The sequence below is a fragment of the Sinohyriopsis cumingii genome, chromosome 6 (genome assembly GCF_028554795.1).
Source record: "Sinohyriopsis cumingii isolate HCF-2022 chromosome 6, ASM2855479v2, whole genome shotgun sequence".
Classification (NCBI taxonomy): Eukaryota; Metazoa; Mollusca; class Bivalvia; order Unionida; family Unionidae; genus Sinohyriopsis; species Sinohyriopsis cumingii.
The window spans coordinates 18,043,895-18,064,039 of NC_142966.1; the positions used below are offsets into that span (position 1 = coordinate 18,043,895).

Below are 20,145 nucleotides of genomic sequence, written 5' to 3' on the forward strand. Positions count from 1 at the left end.
GCAGGAACCCAAAATGAAGAAAATGGACCAACAGCAAAATAGTACAAGCCAAACAAGGATGCAGAGAATGATGTATGCCAGCTATGTTCATACATTTAAAGAACACTGGAAAATAAATTGGCCATGGATTGAATATGATTGGGTTGCAGGAAAAATGCATTTAACTTTTTTAAAGTTCACAGATTAAGCAGACATGTCCAGTGCCCTATACTGTGGTACAGCAGAATGAAAGCTTGATTGAACTTAAGTTATATTAATCCTGTGACAGTGAAAACAAAGACCATTTAAGACTACTGGACATTTTATTCAGATCAGTAAACAAAGGAAACTGCATTGTTTTAACAACATTTTTGTTTATTAAAGCTTGTACATACAAGTATGCTTTTCTTATTGAATTTAATTTTGTATGTACATTTATTATGCATTGTTTATTTGTTGGTTCTTTTTTCTATTTCATTATATGCCATGGATAATTTGTATTTTGGACTCGACCTTGACCAAAATCATGTTCATTTTCTACCTGACCTGAATCATTGATTTTTAAAAAATTCTTTAAACAACTAATACATAGCTAATTTTTTTCTCTATGAGTATGAGTTAACCATTAGGATTATTGTCTTTGCCTGAGTCAAGGATATTGTGTTTACCATGTTCTTTATTATAATTTTAGCAATGACTTTCTAATTATAATCAAGATTTGATCTTGTAAACATTTGAACCTTCCAGATTGACATTTTGCATGAGGTAATAGGCTTTTTTATAGAAAATTTTAATTGTGACCTGAGGTCAAGTAGTGGATTATATAATCTTGTTTTCTTAATATTATTCTCTTGTGCCATAAGATCTTGAGGCAGAATCATTGTTGTGTCCAGTATTTCTTTGGACTGGAATTTATTTATTCAAATTATTTAATTCAAATTTCTCTTCTCTATAAATACAAAGTCCTCAAAACTACCATTCTTGGAAATAGAGACTTGGATTTATAGTGAAGTTTTTTAATAAGGATATATTCTTGGTTTGTATTGTTGTGATTCAACAAAACACTATTGGCACATAACTATGACACAAGTCAACAAAGGTACATCAAGGCTTCCAGTGTTTGATTTACTTTTTAATATCACTAAAGTTTATTCTGAACTTTAATCATGTCTGAAATTCTAGGATTATTTGATATTTAACTCGCAAAACCTTAAGGTCCTTTTTTTTTTTAAATTTTCACTTTATGTTATAGGGAAGTAAATTATTTGTTGAATTTTACAAAGCTTGTTGCTTCTCACTCTTTTCTGTTAGTTATTCTAAGGCAGTAGAGTTGTAATATGTTCCTCGCAACAGCTCTGCAACTCAGTCCTGTTTATATGCATGTTGAACCTGGCTGTCTCAGAGGGTGACAGGTCCTGGACCTGCCAATCAACAACACTATTTTCAAGTCCTGTCACTAAAATGTTTGGGACCTCACTGGTGGCCTAAGTGGTTAGATCATCTGCCTCGGATGCTGGAGGTAATGGGTTTGAACCCTGTCCAAGTCACACCAAAAACTTATAAAGATGGTACTAACAGGTGCCAGTATAATGTGACTTGGTGGGACATGAAGATATACATGTCTGTGGCATGATGCCCCAGTGCTAGACATCATTATAAACTGTCACTCTGTAGACATCATAGTGATATGACTAAAATTGTTAAAGCTACATTAAAAATCAAAATCACACACACATAACCTGTTTGATGTATTTGAAAAGGCGTGATTAACCTCTTAATGATTAAAATTCAGTTCCATAATTGTGTTGCTCTTTGTTTGAAAGGGGGTAGGGGCATGTCCACATATAGTGATCAAGAGATGGGGATTTCCTGAATTGAGGGGAGCACTTACAGTTTGATACATTATCTGAGAATGTCCATTGGTCTTGCTGAGGTTGCATAAGTTGTGTCTATTGGTGTACAACATCCCATCAATTTAGAAGTGCAACTAGTTCCAAACAAGACAGTAAAATGCCCAATTTATTACATTCTTGTCTAGAGCTCCATACACGTTTATTAAATACCATATTTATATTAAAAAAATGCAGGTGGCAGCTTGGCTGAAAATAATAAAATTGATGTTTCAAAAGAAGCTTGAGTATGGGCAAATTGATAGCTTAAGTTGGCTTGAATCTGCAACCATTTTTATTTTATACTGTCTCTGCTTAGGTTTTTATGGTGGACACCTACAAAGAAATTAGTCAAAAGTGTAAGCATTATTTACTAGTCTTGTCACAAAGTGTAGTAATTTGGCCAAATATTGATGTTATGGTCTGTGGGGAAATGAATTAGTTCTGTATGGCCATAATGCCAGTCAGAGGCAAGACACTACATTCAGCAGAACATCTGTTGGATATGGTAAGATGGATTACTAGATCATCAAATTAAAGGGCTCTAACAAGTGGATAGCTATGGCATGCGTGTGGGGTTTCGTAACACTAGGGTAATGGTGGCTTCACCTTTCACCTATTACAGTACTTCAGCTAAACCAGAAATTGGAATTTTCTTGAACTGACTGACCTTGGGGAATAATTTGATGTGACAGGTAGGCAGAACGTGGCCTCTTTCCCCTCAATGTGACATGACTTAAAAAATGTAAAATTTTAAAATAGAGGATTAATGACAGTAGCCTGAAATAATATGTAATTAAATCAGAAAATGAAAAATAAAGCAAAAGCTTGCATCTGATTCTACCATCAGTAGGTTGAAAATACCATTTTAAATGCCATCTGGTGTGCATACCATTTTATAGTAGAAATATACAACTTTTTAAAACTAAAAGATATTTTTTTAAGTTGTAAAACATGTTTTTGTACATTATGGAAACCAGTTACTTCCTGTCTACTGGGAACAGAATTATTCCACCTATGCAGGGATGTCAGTAATATGATTAAGGCCACCATGTGTGATCAAAATTGATATTGATTATCTTGTTGTATTAGGGCAGGTTACAAATTTGCCTTGTTGCTATAATATAATTTACCCACATACACTTGCATATATCTTATGGATGAATAGAACAAAAACAAAAGTGTACACACTGATGGTTACACTGAATTATATTTTGTGACCTATGTTGCTCTGTTCATATCAGTGTGCACAGAAAGCACATAAGGTATTTTCACTCTGACAGTATCAGAATATTGGCTTCATTTAGCTCTTCTTATTGAACTTGGCAACTGTGTAGGGTTTAAGACTCTGCCCATGTGTGGCTATTTTTAATCATGAGGTCATTGTGCTTGGTGTAACATCCGCTTAATTCATAACCTGCCTTTGAAGAACATAAGGAAAAGGACTATATATTTATTTCAGTCTTGTAAGTAATAGAGGAAACAATGGTGGTCCATAGTAACCTGTGAGTCTTTATTAAAAGTTAGGCCAGGTTGGGGGGGTGGGGTGGGGGGACACTTTTCCCAGAGACAAAATTGAGACTAACCCAAAAGGTCATTTTGGCAGAAACACTTGTGTCTCATGTGTCAAACAAGAGGTTAAGAGCTCAAACTCGAGGCCACATCCTAATTTTTTCAAATTGCTTTCATACTTTTTCATATTTTTATGTTCAAACTTTCTTTTAAACTAGCCAATTTTATTTTTTTATATACTTTTTAAAACAATTTATGTTGAAACTTGCTTTTTTAAAATTAATTTCATACCTCACTACTAACAAATAAGGCATACAGATTATGTTTTGATAGGAGAAAGAAATTTCAAAATTTAATAAACAGTAGTACAACTATTTTATACTATACCAGCATGCAAAAATAAAAACAATGACGTACATTTTTGAATATACTTTGAATAGGTTACATCCACTTTTATCATATTTCTTGCATCAAACTTGTACCAAGTGATGTCATTTTGACCTTTTTATTGAAGAGAAGACAATTTCGAATTGTACCTGCATTCACAATCATGATTAAAAAGTTGCAGGGATAGACATTTGAACACATTGGTATTTATTTGAATGAGCCCATGTTCTCTTGTGGACAGTTTTAAATGGCATTATCTTGATCAAAAAATCCCAACAATATCAAAATGTAAGAAAACTCTTCACAAGTTTAACTGCAAGAAAACAATGAGTGGTTCATTTCTAATGTTGTTTTTAAACAAAATTCCAACAGCAGTAAACATGAAATGGGTTTTTTAAGAGAGACCCATTTAGCATTTTAGTGAAAAGATGTGCTTAGATTAATTATAACTCCTGTCCTGGGACAGGCAATTTAAGCTAATTTTAAGTTTATGGGGGATGAAATAATAACATCAAACATATGTTGGCACTATTCCTTAGGTTCAGTGGCTCTTCTGTAATAAAATCGAGGCCTTATTTGAAACTGAGTTAAAAAAGTTCTGTCATTTCTACATTCCATTGTCGATAGGGAGATGACAATGTCTATTCATTGAAAAATAGTGATTCAAGGGGCAATCTGAACTAGAAAGCTATTGAGAGCTTGTTAAGGGTGAAACTTAATAATCCCATTGAATGTCATTAATCGCCAGGCAGTAAACATCTGCAGAAAATTAACAATGCCAGTATATTTTATTATAATAAAGTCGTTACAGTGAACTGCTGTATAAACTCATCCTTTTCATTTAATTGACAATATCCTGGCTCATATTGATTGTGATTGCAAAATTTGCATCCAGAATTTGATTCGTGTTCAAAATGTGCTATTTAATTCTAATATGAAGAGAACTACTTATTTGCGTTCAGTCCCCATTAAAATTCGTTGTTAAGAAACACCTATCAATTAAGAAGTCTACTGATCAGAATTTTCAAAGTGGCTAATTTGATGTCCTAGTTCTTTCACATGTATGCAACAGTTTCATTTGGAAAACACTGACTTGTTAATATGGAATAATCAAAGATGTGTTAATTTTCAAAATGCAGCATATTTGTGTCATACAATTTGTATGATGTCAGCCTACAGTTTAATTACAGTTGCTATTACACATAATAGCCTCCATCATAACAAATAATGTGTCTGCAAATTCTGTTAGTTTTGGGTTTGTTTTGCACAATTCATAAATGAGTAATAGCTTGTGATATATATATATATATATATATATATATATATATATATATATATATATATATATATATATATATATATATATATATATATATATATATATAATGTATCCTAATCATTTTGTAAATGTGATCATGGAAAATAAAGGAATCAAGTGAAATGACTACTCAATGAAAGAACAGCTTTGTATCATAGAGAGGGTTGATAATGGTAAAGTGAGATAAAAGTTTGTACTGAACTCAAATTGCCAAGTCAACACTCTGAGGATGGCTCAGTGATGAGCAGAAATTTTGGGATTACATGCATGATGTTGATTCTCATGATAAATTCAAATGAAAACGGACTGCAAACAATACAGAATTAGATGATGTTGTGTACACAGAGCAATCTTAACAAGGTGTTCCTATTATTGGAAAAATTGTCAACACCCAGGCAAAGAAAATGGCATAAAGTATGGAATCTGGTTCTGATTTCTTAGCAAGCCATGAATGGCTTTGGATATTCCTGCACTGACATACATGCAAAATAAAACAGAATTCATTGTAGGGAGAAATAAGCTTGGCAAATCAGGCAGTGAAATGTGAAGTGTTATTTGTCAAGTGTGTCACAAACTGCAAATATTAGCTTCATGTTAGGTAATGATTAACCTTTGTTTTTTTTCCCTTTTTTGAGAAAATAAATGTTATTTCTTGATATTATTATCCCACAGTTCAAATACTGATAATATACACTGTAATATGTTGCTAAAGGCGAGTGTCCATTTTGGGTTCATTGGATTAATTACAGAGAAGCTCAGCCTTCAGCTATACAGCTACACAATGGGGAGTACTTATTATTTATGGGCTGTGAACCTGCAATGAACTGTCCTTTCTAACTTGAGCTGTCCATTCCTGGCCATGACATGTCATAAGATCTCTGGGGCACTTTGATCACCACCTGGGTCATATCAGGCCATGACCACAGGCTGAACTTGTAGAGACTGGTAGTCAGGCAGCCAGAATGACCAGTATGTTGTGACCCTGAACAGACTAGTTAGCTTTGTAAATGGCCACTGTCCACAATATCCCCCAGGGATCCCATTTAGGAAACTAATTTGAATCAACTTGATCTGTTTGGAAGAAGGTTATTGGGAGAGCGATTTAACCCTTTTTGCTGCCCATGAGCCCTTAAGAGTATTGAGTACTTTTCATACATGTTATACTAATCTGTATTCTGTTTAAATTTTTCCTTATATTTTAAAAACTTTACTATGTTTACCTTTTTTATTTTATATAATTTTTGAAGAATTTTTCACCTTTACTGAGTTTAATTTGTGTATGTGTGTTAGCTTGAAAGGTATGATCCATCCCCATTATTGTAATTTTAAATTGGCATTTCAGCTTAATGCTGGCAGTGCTGACAGTTATTTGCTTGTTCTCTGACTTGTTTTAAGATGAATACATCCCATATATGTAAAAAAAAAATGGGAGAATTTTATTTGGGGTCCTTATTATTAGTGTTGATTTATATTTGCCCCATATTTGCAGACAATAGATAGACCTGAGTGATTTGTCAGTTAAATCATCGAAAAGAAAACAAACTGGTACATTCAAGAAATATTTATTGCTCATGTACATGCATTTACATTACTTTCGATTTACGCCATAACCTCATAAGGTGTAAATTGAGCATCACCTGTGTTGTGAATTTTTTATTGTGAAACAAGTATTTAGGAGTTTTTAACAAGTAGGCTTCTGGTTTCTAATTGCCTATCCTTCATTACTCGTGTAATTAGTCTCAGATTTGGCCAATGTGGGTATGTGAGAAAGCTTGCCAGTAGGTTCTCGTGGGTCGGTGGTTCTTTCCAGGGTTTTCCCGGGTTCTTCCTCCACCATTAATACTGGCTGCCATGTATAGCCTATCGTGTGCTGAAAAATGGTGTTAAACTCTACAATGACAACAACTCATATAATTATGGATACTCATTTTAAAATGTCCCTTTATTGCAGATTAAAATATTATGTTGTAGATTTATTATATTAATTCTGTTATTTGGTTCTTCTTTTGTATCATAGTTGCCTTTTTTGAAGCAGCATTAGTATTAGTAGTGGTTGTTGTGTTCTTTTGTATAAAAAAGCAGAAATTTTAGGACAAGTCCTTAATATGAGACTTAATGTCAGCAGCCAACAATGTCTATTTATCTAACACAATGTTTCCCTTTAACCTCATTCTGACCCCCAAATATTTAGCTAATCCCCAGTCCTTACATCAAGGTTTCTCTTTTACTCAGTCTGAACCCCAGTTCTGACACCAATAGGATTTTTGACTCTTCAATCTTGCATCCCTAGGGGAAGCACTGTAACACAATATATTGCATTATAATAACTCTTCAGCATTTTGCTTTGTGACTCCAAGCTTACCTTGACAGATGAAACATGAGCCATGTTTCAGTTCAAGCCATTCAGGGTGCAAAATATGAGCATCAGTCATTACCAGAATGTATTTTCAAATTTAATGTTTATAAGCAACCAGTCCCCCCCAAAAATGGTTCGGTTTAATGAAAGAACACATATCTGTTGCTGTGACAATGGAGGAGTTGTTTGCAAACAAAAAAATAACAAACTCCAACCCAATATCTGGGAATATTTTATGTACCTTGTGTCCAGTTAAAATGAGAGTGCAGTCAGTGTAGTCATCTTTCTCTGGTAATTCTGTGCATGCTTCTCAGAAGTTTGATGATTTAGTATATGGTATTTTCACTTGACTTTTATCTGCTAATGAAATTGTCATTTTGATATTCTGTTTTCATGATGTTGAGACAATGTTTTTTAGGCCCTGGCTTCAATTCTTTAAGTATGCTATTTGTTCTATTCTTGTCTGTCGTTGTTTTCTATTTCTTTTACATCTTTTCCAAGTCATGGTTAGAATAAAATAATGATATTCACTTTTAGATGTAACTTTCCACAGCTTGTTGCAGCAACCATTCACACACATCCTCTGTCTCTGAATTGAGTGTACGGTGTATCTTTTCAATAAGTATGGTGAAAGGATGCTGATGTTTTAAAATTAAGACAGGTTTACAAGGCCTCTTTGTAGTTTGTTATTTTTGGCTTATTACCTTTACAGTGTCTTTTACATACATACATTTGAACCAAGGTAACCTCAAAGCGTGGACATGATACTGGCAGGATTCATCATAAAAATTTCAAAGAAATTCATCGTCCTGGATGAGAAATTTTAAGAAACTTGAATTAGATTAGCAATTCGTCTGCGTGTACCTAGTGCTGAATTAAGTTTCTCCTCTTATTTCAGAACTAAAGTAGCCTCAACCCATGGAGACCACACAGTGAGGGTGACAGATTTGGCCACAGGACGCTGCATCAGGACACTAAAGGGTCACCCAAGGACCCCTTGGTGTCTGGCATTTCACCCCTCATCTAGTCACATCTTGGCATCAGGATGTCTTGGTGGGGAAGTGAGGATTTGGGATCTATATGTAAGTATTCATTAAAGCTCCAAATGATAAGAAAACTTTAAAATCTGGTAAATGTTTGAAGTGTATATGATTATTTTATTCATTAGTGTAGGCATTAGTGTTGTTCTGATTATCGATTATAATCGATGATCAGTTCGTTGCGTGAACCAATAAGAATCATTTGGGAAACTCCATAATCAATTGTGTTTAAAGGGAGACTACATCTTTTTAGCTGCATACAAAACACAAAAGTTAGTAAAACTCCTTTTTAAATGACCAGCTACATATGACTTCCAGGGTTGGTGCTGGCTTTAAAAAAGTTGTCCACAAAATTGCCAATATTATCAAAAACTGTCGCTTTTTTCATGATACATTACTATCCATTTATCTCAACACCCTCAGGACCAAGGTAATATTGTCGACTTAAGTGGAGGGGGGGGGGCTGAAAATAACTGAAATTTCATATACAAGGGAAATTTGATGGTGACCTGTCGTCTATGACTAGGATTTACACAGAGAGAAAGAAAAAAAAAACAATGGAAATTTTGATTAAATGAAGACAACTAGTCTGAAATAGACTTGTATATTGACAACTTACATTTGTGTAGACCTCTCTGGTGGCCTAGTGGTTAGAGCATCCGCCTCGGATGTGGGTGGTCGTGGGTTCAATCCCCGGCTGAGTCATTCCAAAGACTTATAAAATGGCACTTACAGCTGCCTCACTTGGTGTTGAGTATTAAAAGGTTTGTGTTAGGACTGCTCGGCCTGGTGTCAGAATAATGTGACTGTGTGGGATATCATGTTACATGTCTACGGCATGATGCCCCATTGCTAGACATCACTATAAACTGTCACACTGCAGACATTGTAGCAATATGACCGAAAAATTGTTAAGCTAAGTTAAAATCCAAATCACACACATGCATTTGTGTAGTACACTCTACAATGTGTTAAATAATGTACATGTATATGAAAAATCCATGAATCTGAGTATTAGATCATATGTTATAAAATTCATTTATCAGTCAAATCCCGTTAGAAAATACAACTAACACATATGTATAACAAATGATAATCTTTGTTTGATCTATATCCCATTGTCAACAAACACATTTCACGAAACAATTCACACTGATATTCATTATTCTGGCTGTATAGTTCATATGCTTCATGTACATGTTCTTAAATTGGCGTTGATTTTGGTCAACCAGACACAACTACCATGATGCTGAGGTTCCTAAGGGGATGAGACTATTCATAGGGAAATGAAAACATGTGAACATATTAAAAAGTTTAGCAAACATTCTTGCAAGATGTCCCACCTTCGTTTAATTTGACGGCCAGATATCTTCTCTTTTAAAATATTGGAACAATAATTTGGGTATTACATTGCCATTGGTAACGATCATAAGCATGAACTTTTTTGTTGCAAACAGGAAACTTTCAAGACAATAAATATTTTCCAATCACTACGAAAAATGAAAAAATGCTTTTTTTAAGTTTGATCAAAGGTCTTTGGCTTGCTTTGATGAAGGTAAACGTGTTGAATGCGCCACTAAGGCCCTTTTTAAAGGACCAAACAAATGCTCGTTTGTTATTGCTGCGGCAACATCAAAAATAATTGTAGAACATCGAGATAGAATTTTTTTTCCATTTGCTTAGTATATATACACAACAATCAGTTATTTTCAAATGTAATCAGTTTTCTTTGAAGTGTCGGCAAAACTATTTTTTCTGGTCATTTTTCGAAAAGTAAAAACTGTTGCCATGTCTTGTTGATTGTAGTCGTTCCCATTCCTGTCTTCAGAGGTAGTTGATTGTAGCTAGTCAGATAGCACAAATATTTTGGTTATATTAGAGCATACAGTACTAAGGCCAGGCATCAGCATAAGCGGATTATGGTGTAACAACTCCATGTTTGGGTGATTTGTCAATATGAACAAAAGGATTTGTTCATGTAACAATAGATTACAGTGCAATTTTATATCCAAGTTTGCGGCTTCCTATCATGGTGCCTTTGAATATTTGAATTCCAAACCTAAGACTGTATATACAATTTTAACAGCCAAAACTGTTGTTGCCAAAAAAGTGGCCAGATAGTATAATTTTCACCAATAAGAAAAAAAATCGCAGTTTGTGACATTGATGAAGCCCAGTGTAATCTCTGGACATCCAATATTAAAACCATACCATACTCCATGGGTGCAAACTTTCATCATTAGGAACATATATTGATGATTATGTGATTTTGCTGTCAAATTGTGGATTTAATAAATTTAAGCAAATTTGATGGTTTTATTCAGTTTAAATGTAAAATTCTTTGTAGTATTTGTAAATAATGACAAACAAGAATGTGGCCTTGTGGTTAGAGCGTCTGCCTTGGATGTGAGAGGTCGTGGGTTCAATCCCCGGCCGAGTCATACCAAAGACTTAGAAAAATTGTACTAACAGCTGCCTCACTTGGCGCTCAGCATTAAGAGGTTAGTGTTAGGACTGGTCAGCCTGGTGTCAGGATAATGTGACTGGGTGGGACATCATGCTACATGTCTGTGGCATGATGCCTCAGTGCTAGACATCACTATACACTGCAGACATCGTAGTGACATGACTTAAAAATTGTTAAAGCTATGTTACAAAATCCAAATCATACACACACACACACACAAGAAAACCATGTACTTCTATACTTTAAATGATAGAAACATCATGTATGAATGAAAGGGTTTTGGGGATTGCAACAGTTTTTCAGTTACATAAAACTTATAAACCATAGAATGTGTTCATTTAACAAAATTGTGGAACAAAAGTAACTATAGGATATATTTTAAGAAAGAATTTCTAAACAATATTGCAATATTGTTTTGTTTTCTTCTCTATTTTCTACTTGAACAGATGAAAGAATTTAAAATGTAATTATACTTTTCCCTCCTTGTACCCCAGTAATGAAAAAGTCTCAACAACATGGTAACAAGATGTAATTTTTCTAAATGTTTATCACAATCAAAACAGCTGCTGCTGTCTGTGATACATCTACCTTTTTGCTGCAAATGTTTGTCAGTTTTATCCTCAGATTTACTAAACAAATTCTTTGATTCCTCTGTAAATTTAATCAACAAATTGTACAGGGTTCTCACATTACCGGGAAAAAGTTGGGAGAAATGATAATTTTTTTCCTGACTCTGAAAAGTCAGTTAACTTTGCAAATATTGAAGAAAGTCTGGGAAAACCCGGAAATTTTACTCCACAACTTGAAGCCCGAAACAATTACGGAATTGAGTCATAACTGAACTGATTGTGAGTTACATTTATCTAGTTTTAACCTCTGTATTAGGAGGTTGCAGTATGGATCATTTGGGTGCTTGCCATAAATATATTTGTTGAGACAATCCAAACGCTCAGTGGATTAGGGTTCATCTGTAGACTTTTTGTTCCACACAAAGTTCAATATCCATATCTTTTTTATATGGAAGGTATGAAAACCAGTCTGTTATCACAAGAGGAGAACATAGTGGTGTTAAAGCATAGCCACTTAGCGGATGGGCTAGCAAACTTAAGCGTTGTTAAATCGAGTTAATCAATATGAAAATTATTTCTTTTCTCAGAAATTGTGAGTATTAAAATTGTTAGTCTTTCATCTGCTGAAAGACAATAAAAATGCATTGATGAAATTTGAGCTGGTACTGGCGATTTTGATTGCTAGTCGCACGAGCACATAGAATCTCACAATTGTCATTTTCAAATATTGTAGAAAGAAATATTAAATGAAAGTTGTAATAAAAAGTAAAAAATGCAATAGCACAAAATTCTCTATTTACGAAGCAGGGAACCAGACTACTCTGCTTGATGAATCATACTGGCAAAGTTTCTTATAGTTCTTGAAATAAATATATTGAGAATTATATGTTCTTTCCGGTTTTTACAAAAGGTATCAAACTTTCATTTGATATAACTGAAATTTTGTACAACAACTTTAAAAATGAGTTTGTTATTGATATCATGTGGCTATTGGACTTCCGATGTCTTCTTTTTTTTCTTTGTTTTTTTAGAGTTGGGAAGTCATGTGACTATTAACGCAAATGGAGAGTTTCATGTATGCCATGTTTCGTCTATTCTGTCAGCGGATTAAAGAAATAACAAATATTATGCTTGCCAGTTTTGAGAAAATAAATAATTTTGCTATCCATTTCATGCTGGTATAAGTCTATTTAACATAGTTTAAATTTGCTAGGCCCACTGGTAAGCTATCTTTTGGAGGCAGCAGATTTCAAATTTTTTATATGTAGTTGCTCTGAACCCACACTTCATCAAAAATGTCCAGATGTGAAAAATGGGGTTGGAATATTCGGAGGAAACCCGCATTAGAAAAATGTTGAATCTCTGAGCTGAACTTTGGTGTGAAACTATTACACAGTGACATGTAGCTTGAAGCATTGGTTTCAGATCTTAAATAGAACACAGGAGAAATGGGAAATTAATGTCCCTTTTGTTATATATTAAGCAACAATAAGAGCCCATGTATCATTTAAGGTTTTGGGACTGGTTTACAGAACTACAAGAAGACAAGTTGATTTTACAAAAAATTCTGTCCTTATTTATACAACATTATATAATTTTGAAGGTCTTTTGTCAAAATTTAAATCAGCTCTTTTGTAAATATCTTTAAATGATGGAATTTGCAACCAGAACGTCTTAAGGCGTTTAGGTTGGTTGAAAAATCTTGTTTGAGATTTTATTGGCACATATTAAAATTCAGGGTTAAACTTTTTTCGTTACAAGATAAGATTCTGATATTTTGCATTTATTGGTGGGGTTTTTTCATACTGTGATAGGAAATGTTTACTTTGTATAACATGCACATATATTGCTCTAGAATTCTTTAGAATTAAAGGTTTGAAAGGAACAAAATAATTTATGCTCATTATGTTTCCACATAGCAACATAATGCATGTCAGGAAAGTAAAGTTAGGATTTGTATTCTGTACATTGAAATGGCTTTAAATGCCAGTATATAGGAATATAGTCAGATTTGTTTAGCGTGACTCATTTTGTGGTCTTTTACATGATCATCTTTTCTGATATATATGTTTTTGAGAGTCTTTAAAGAGAAACATCTTCGAATTTGGAAAATACTTGTTTTATAATGCAAAAAGTACTTTAATTCCATTAAGTAATGGTCATTTGTTAACCTTGACAAAATTAATTTCATCCTAGGAAAAACCTGGAAATTTATATTTAGAAAAGAGTGGGAACCATGATTTTGAGTTCCTCCACTTAAACTTGCTCCTTAAAATCATAAAATTCCACATTTTTGAATGTGTGAAGCTGAAATAAATTTTAGCTAAGTTTGGTATTTCAGATTATATACATTGTGGAATGTCTCATGGGAATTAAACACGCAGTCAGATTTTCTCCAAACACAGGCCATTACAAACCATGTCTTGAATCTTAACATGACTCCCTTAGTCCTTTTCACTTTGTCTGAATTTTAAAAAAAATTTCACTACAAGAATTCAGTGGCAAAGTACTCTTTCTTTTCTCTCACTGGTAGTAACTATTAAATTAAGACCAGATCCAGTAATTGTACCCTTTTCAATCTTAATGAAGCAAGATCATATTGATCATGAATCAAAGCCAAGGAGAGAGCAACAATGGAATGACTTGTACCTTTATGCTGAGAACATGATTCTATATATGGTATAGGTAAGAAGATACATGACACCAGCATTAATATAGATAATATGCTCAAAGCATTTCTTTCCTTTCTACAGTATGTGTATGGATTTGCATTCACAATATGATGCAATCTGACAACCCAGGTGAGTAATCAGGCCCACTTTGACCCCTTGTTAGTGGATTATCATGAAACATGGTACATATTAGTCATTATATGCATGTTGACCAATCATTTTACTCACACTATGTTAAGAAATGTTCTGCCCTTATTCTTTGGTGACTATACTCATCTCCATCATGGTGTAAGGTGGGATGTGGGATATATTTATGTGAGTAAATAGCTCAGAATTCCTCTTGTTAAAGGTGAACATATTTTTACCCATGAATATGGTGACATTAGCCATACATACGTACTTAGTCCCACTCTTTTCATGGACTGTTGATTCTCTGCAGACATTATTGACCACAGGCAAGGATGCTTATATTGTCATCATGCACTTGTGTAACTTTCCAGAATTGGTGTTAAATGTATGTACTATTTATTTGTTCCTTAGGGTCCAGGTTGTGAGGTCTGGCAGGTCCAGAGTAATGTCCCAATTGCATCTTTGACCTTTCACCCCATAGACCACGTGTTAGTGTTTGCTGTTGGATGTACATTATACTTCTGGGACTGGAGCAAAGCTGAGCCATTTGCATACTGTGAAACTCGGCATGCATATGAAAGGATCAGGTTAGTTCAGAATGAATATTACCAGTAAATGGAAATAAATTACAATCTTAACCTCCAGATATTATATCTTTCTGATACTTAATTTCACTTATCATCAGTGGAATAATGTTTTTAAATGATTTTGTCATTCTTTTAGCTTCCTTGTGGAATTTTTCTTTGTTGCAGTAAGTGTCCTTAATTTGTAATAGAATTTTTTACTCTCCTGTTCACCACTCCGGTCGTGGGTTTGATCCTTGGCCGAGTCATACCAAAGACTTACAAAAATGGTGCTAACAGCTGCCTCGCTTGGTACTCAGCATTAAGAGGTTAGTGTTAGGACTGGTCGGTCTGGTGTCAGGATAATGTGACTGGGTGGGACATCATGCTACATGCCTGCAGCATGATGCCCCAGTGCACTATAAACTGCCACACTGAAGACATAGTAGCAGTATGACTGAAAAATTGTTAAAGTTACATTAAAAATCCTAATCACATACACACTCTCTTGTTCTTTATTTCCCTAGTTTGCAGTGGGCATATCTGCAAAAGTGTAAAAGAGGAGACCCCATCCACTTTTGACTTAAATTCTTTGGTTGAGGCAGTGAAAGATTGCTTGAAAGCTTTCTGGACTTGGGTTCTTAACACAGGTCAGCTTTCAATGTCATGAAATGGGGTCATAATAGCATTGAGTATTGAATTGTTGTATATTTTAAGAACTTGTGCATACAATGTTGTTAAAATTTTATTTTTTTAAAGAGCATTTATAATATGGATTTCTTTTATTTTTTTTGGTTTCTTGTCATTTGTAATTTGCTTACTCTTTTGAAAATAATACTATTTGGGGAAAATATAATTTGATTTTAAAGGGGCCAGAATTTGTGGGAATAACCCAGTTATTGTGTGTTATGCAGCTTATTACTCAGTTTAAACCTTGCTCACCATGCAAACCAGATCCTGAAAAGAGATGAAATAAATATGCCCGTTCACTAAAAATTGTTGTGCAAAGACTGCAGCATTTGAATTCATAAGGGAGGGAGGGAAGTGAATTATGGTGGGGGTGGATTGGTATTAACAAGAATGTGTAGAAAGATTGGTACTGAGGTTTAGTTTTTAATGGCATTGAGAGTCCAATCATGCTCCACCCCGCTGAGCTACATCCAAATTTTACTTTACATGCATTTTCATCCTATGATATAGCTGGTCCTCAGTGAAAATGGTGCTGCCTGGACATTCACTATGGCCACAACAGCAGCCATTTTAAAGTATTGTGGAAGGTCATATCAACTTAGGATTTCACTGAAAGACTTAAGATGCCTAGTTAGTCCCAAATGAAAATGGTGCTGATCTAACATCCAATATGGCCACTGCAGTGGCCATCTTGAAAATAGTGTTACCACTACTCCTGAATGGATGGTCATATCAAAATATGGTTTTCATGGAAAGACTTCTTATGATGTCTACAATGTCCTTTAAAAAATGGTTCCGATCTGACGTCCAAAAACTATTGTCGCCATGGGGACCATCTTGAAAGTTTTGTTATTGCAACTTCTCCTGATTAGAAAGTCTTACTGATAATGAGAATTTCACTAAAAACTTATAATGTCTAGTTTTCTTAAATGGAAAAAATAATGCTAAACTGACCACCCGATATAGACACCACACAGTGGCCATCTTGAAAATATTGCTGTCACAACTTATTCTGAATAATTGGTTGCATCAGCATGGGGTTTTCACTTTTAAAAAAAACTTCTTGTGATGTCAGGCTGGTCGTGACTGAAAATTGTGCCAGTCTGATATCCAATATGTCCAACACATCACCCATCTTGAAAATCTTGTTATCACTACTCCAGCAGAATGGAAGATTGTATCAGTGTGAGGTTTTTACAAAAAGACTTCAAAATCTGATCTCTGATATGGCTGACACAATTGCCATTTTCAAAATTTCTACTCATTCTCAATGGAAAGTCATATTGAAATGGTGCTGGAAAACTTCTTATGATGTCTGGTTTGTCCTAAATGAAAGTGTGCTGGTCTGTTGATATGGCTGAAATTGTGGCCATTGAAAATCTTGTCTCATCTTCTCCTGAATGAAATGTCACTTCAGCATGGAAGTTTCACTAAAAGACTTCTCATAATGAGTTGTTGACCCTAGATTACAATGTCCAGTATGTGGTTATCTTGAATATAATGTTTCGTTGATCCTAGATTACAATGTCCAGTATGTGGTTATCTTGAATATAATGTTTTTGTTACTTCACTTAAATGGAAAGTCTTTTTGATACAGTATTTTGATCAGAAGAGCTCTTATGGCATCTAGTTGGTCCTAATGAAATTGGATAACTCACAAAATTCCACCATGGTGGCTATCTTAAGAATATTGTTATGTGTACTCATTCCAAATAGATGTATATGTCATCATGTGGTTTTTGCCAGTAGGCTTCTTCATGTTATCTAGTTGGTCCAAAATGAAAACGGGGCCATGTATTTGTACATCTAAGATGGCTGCCTTGATTGCTGTCTTGAAAATATCGATGGATGAAGATTCTGGCATTGGGTTTTCACCAAAAGACTTCTAATGATGTTTTTTTTGTCTTAAATGCAAATGGTGTCACTCTTACATCCAATATGTACACCACAGCAGCTAATTTAAAAATCTTGCCACTGGAGAGTATCGCTGATTGCTTGAACACTTAGCAGTTAAAAGGAAGGAATTGTCTTATCCTGAATCCCTGGAGAAAAAAAATTCCCCATTAGAGCATTACTACTTTTGAGGTACAAGTGTTTGAAATTTCGAAAGTTAGAGGCTGTAGCTTTATGTCACTTAACTTTATTTTCCAAAGGGACAGTAGTCAGGCTTTTGTAATGTAATACTTTGTTTTCCACGAGCTTGATGAGATCACCACCTCCAGCATGCCAATATCTTTAGCCTACTCATTTCCTTTTCATCAGCGCTTTTGGACATATGTACCACAATCAAGTGGAACTGCAGTTTGATGCCTCAGTCTGATTCATGTACAAGTGCATTTGGATACCTGTGCACCCTGTGGATAGAAGTACAATTCAGTGAACATGGCCAGTTTGGACTGGTTTTTATATAGTGCCATCATCATCATCATCATCAAACCTTTAACGTGAGAGGTACTTGGGGCACCACCGTTGACTTTACATCCGATTCTCTTCATCTTTCTCTCTTCTCTACTGCCTTTTCGGAATCTCCAAATCCCAGCCTGTCCATTCCTTCATGTTGTCTTCCCACCTCTTTTTCTGTCTGCCTCTTTTTTGCAATCTTTCACTGTGCCTTGCAAGATTGTTTTTGCCGGTCCAGATGATCTTGAGACATGACCGTACCACTTCAGTTTACACTTTTTTTTTTACAGTGGTCAAGAGGTCTTCATACGATCCGATGGTTCATTGGTTTCAGGGTCAGTGTATGAGATGCCCAAGATCTTGGCGGTAGCATCTCATTTCAAAGGTTTGAATCCTTCTTTGTAGATCTTATGTGAGCATCCATGTTTCACAAGCATACAGAAAGATGGATATGACAAATGAATGCATCAGCCTGATTTTGGAACTAAAAGCAATGTTGGTATCTTTCCATATTGGTCTCGGCCTTGTTATTGCTGCTGTTGTCTGGGCAATCCTGCAAAGTAGTTCTGGTTTGGAGCCCTCAGCTGTGATAACTGATCCCAAGTACTTGAAGCTTGTGACTCTTTCCATCTTCTGTCCACTGACCTTTATTTATGCACTGATGCCGTTGGTGTTGTTTGTCATCATTTTGGTGTTTTTGGTGCTAATCTCCATATCGTAGCCAGTTCTTTTTCCTTGCCTGCTAAACCATCATTATCATCTGTGAAGTGAAGCTTGGTGATTGTTTTTCCTCAGGTGCTGACAGTGCCCTTGTGGTCTTGCAAGGCATCTTCCATGATCCTTTCCAGAAAATGTTGAAGAGTGTAGGTGACAGTATACATCCCTGTCTGACTCCAACTGTTCAAAACCAATCTCCTCTGCCGCCATTGATGAGGAAAGCACCGGTGGCTTTGTCATAGAGGTGATCAAATACCTGCATCAGGTTTGAGCTGATGTACTTCCTCATAGTTGCCCAAAAGGCCGCATGCCATACCCTATCAGAGGCCTTTTTGAAATCTGTAAAGATGTGGTATAGATTCTGCTGATGCTGAAGGTTTTTCTCACAAAGGAGTCTGAGATTGAAGATTTGTTCTGTGGTGCTCCTTCCTGCTCGGAAGCCGGCCTGCTCTTCAGCAGTAATTTTCTCTGCTTGAGGCTTTAGTCTGTTGAGAATTATCTTCAGCTTGACTTTGCTCGAATGACTGATTAGACTGATGGTTCTGTAGTTTTGGCATAGATGTAAGTTTCGTTTCTTGGGGAGCACGATGACCAAGGATTGAGTCCATATTGTGGGCCATTCTCCTGTCTGCCATGTCTTGTTTCAGATTGTTGTCAGGACTGTGACCATCTCTTCTCCTCCTGCTTGAATGAGCTCAGCTGATATGTTTTCAATGCCAGCTGGCTTTCCTTTCTTTAGTGACCTAACTGCAATTTCTACTTCATCAATTTCTTCTGCCTGACTGCAATTTAGTACTGCTGGATCTCCTTGGGTCCTATGATTGTACAATTCTGAACAGTATTCTGTCCATCGCTTGAGGATCTCTTGATCCTCTGTGAGGCATTTTCCTGATTTGTCTTGGATGGTGGTAACAGTTTTCCCTTGTTTATGGGTTGTGAGATCTTTCACCAGTCGATATGCCATTTGCTATAATTTCTACTGTGTTCGATTTTGTAGCATTGTCTTTCTATCCAGGATTCCTTTGCCTTTTTTATGCTTTTCCTGATCATGTTGTTTATCGCTCTGTATTTTATAGCACCATCAGTTCTCTTCTTTTGTCACATAGTTCAAGGTTTCTTTGTTCGATGATACTTGCCAATGATCTTGCTAGATGTGCTTGTCACAGCTGTGTTAAATGTGGCTGTTAAGGACTCGAGGTCGGTGTCTTGGCTGTCCAGGGTTATCAAAGGTGCAAATTTACCACCTATCATTGCTTGGAAGTTTCCTGCGACTTTTGCATCTTTAAATTTTTCAAGGTCAAATCTGATTCATGGTTGGTTAGGCTTTTTGATCATTTTCAGGTGGAGGCGAAATGTTGTTATTAATAAATAATGGTCACTTCCAATATCTGCTCCTTTGTGTTCTGGCGAATTCAGTCCTGTGCAGAATCGTTTAATCACCAAGATGTAGTCAGTCT

General features: G+C 35.3%; 1 protein-coding gene across 1 annotated transcript in view; it reads left to right on the forward strand.

The window, feature by feature from the left end:
- Positions 1-20,145, forward strand: part of LOC149796439 (uncharacterized) — a 94,810-nt gene that overhangs the window by 20,497 nt on the left and 54,168 nt on the right. The window contains exons 7-8 of the mRNA XM_089961119.1: positions 8,340-8,523; positions 14,730-14,905. Coding sequence (XP_089817245.1) covers positions 8,340-8,523; positions 14,730-14,905 — 360 coding nt within the window. The remainder of the gene's footprint in view (positions 1-8,339; positions 8,524-14,729; positions 14,906-20,145) is intronic.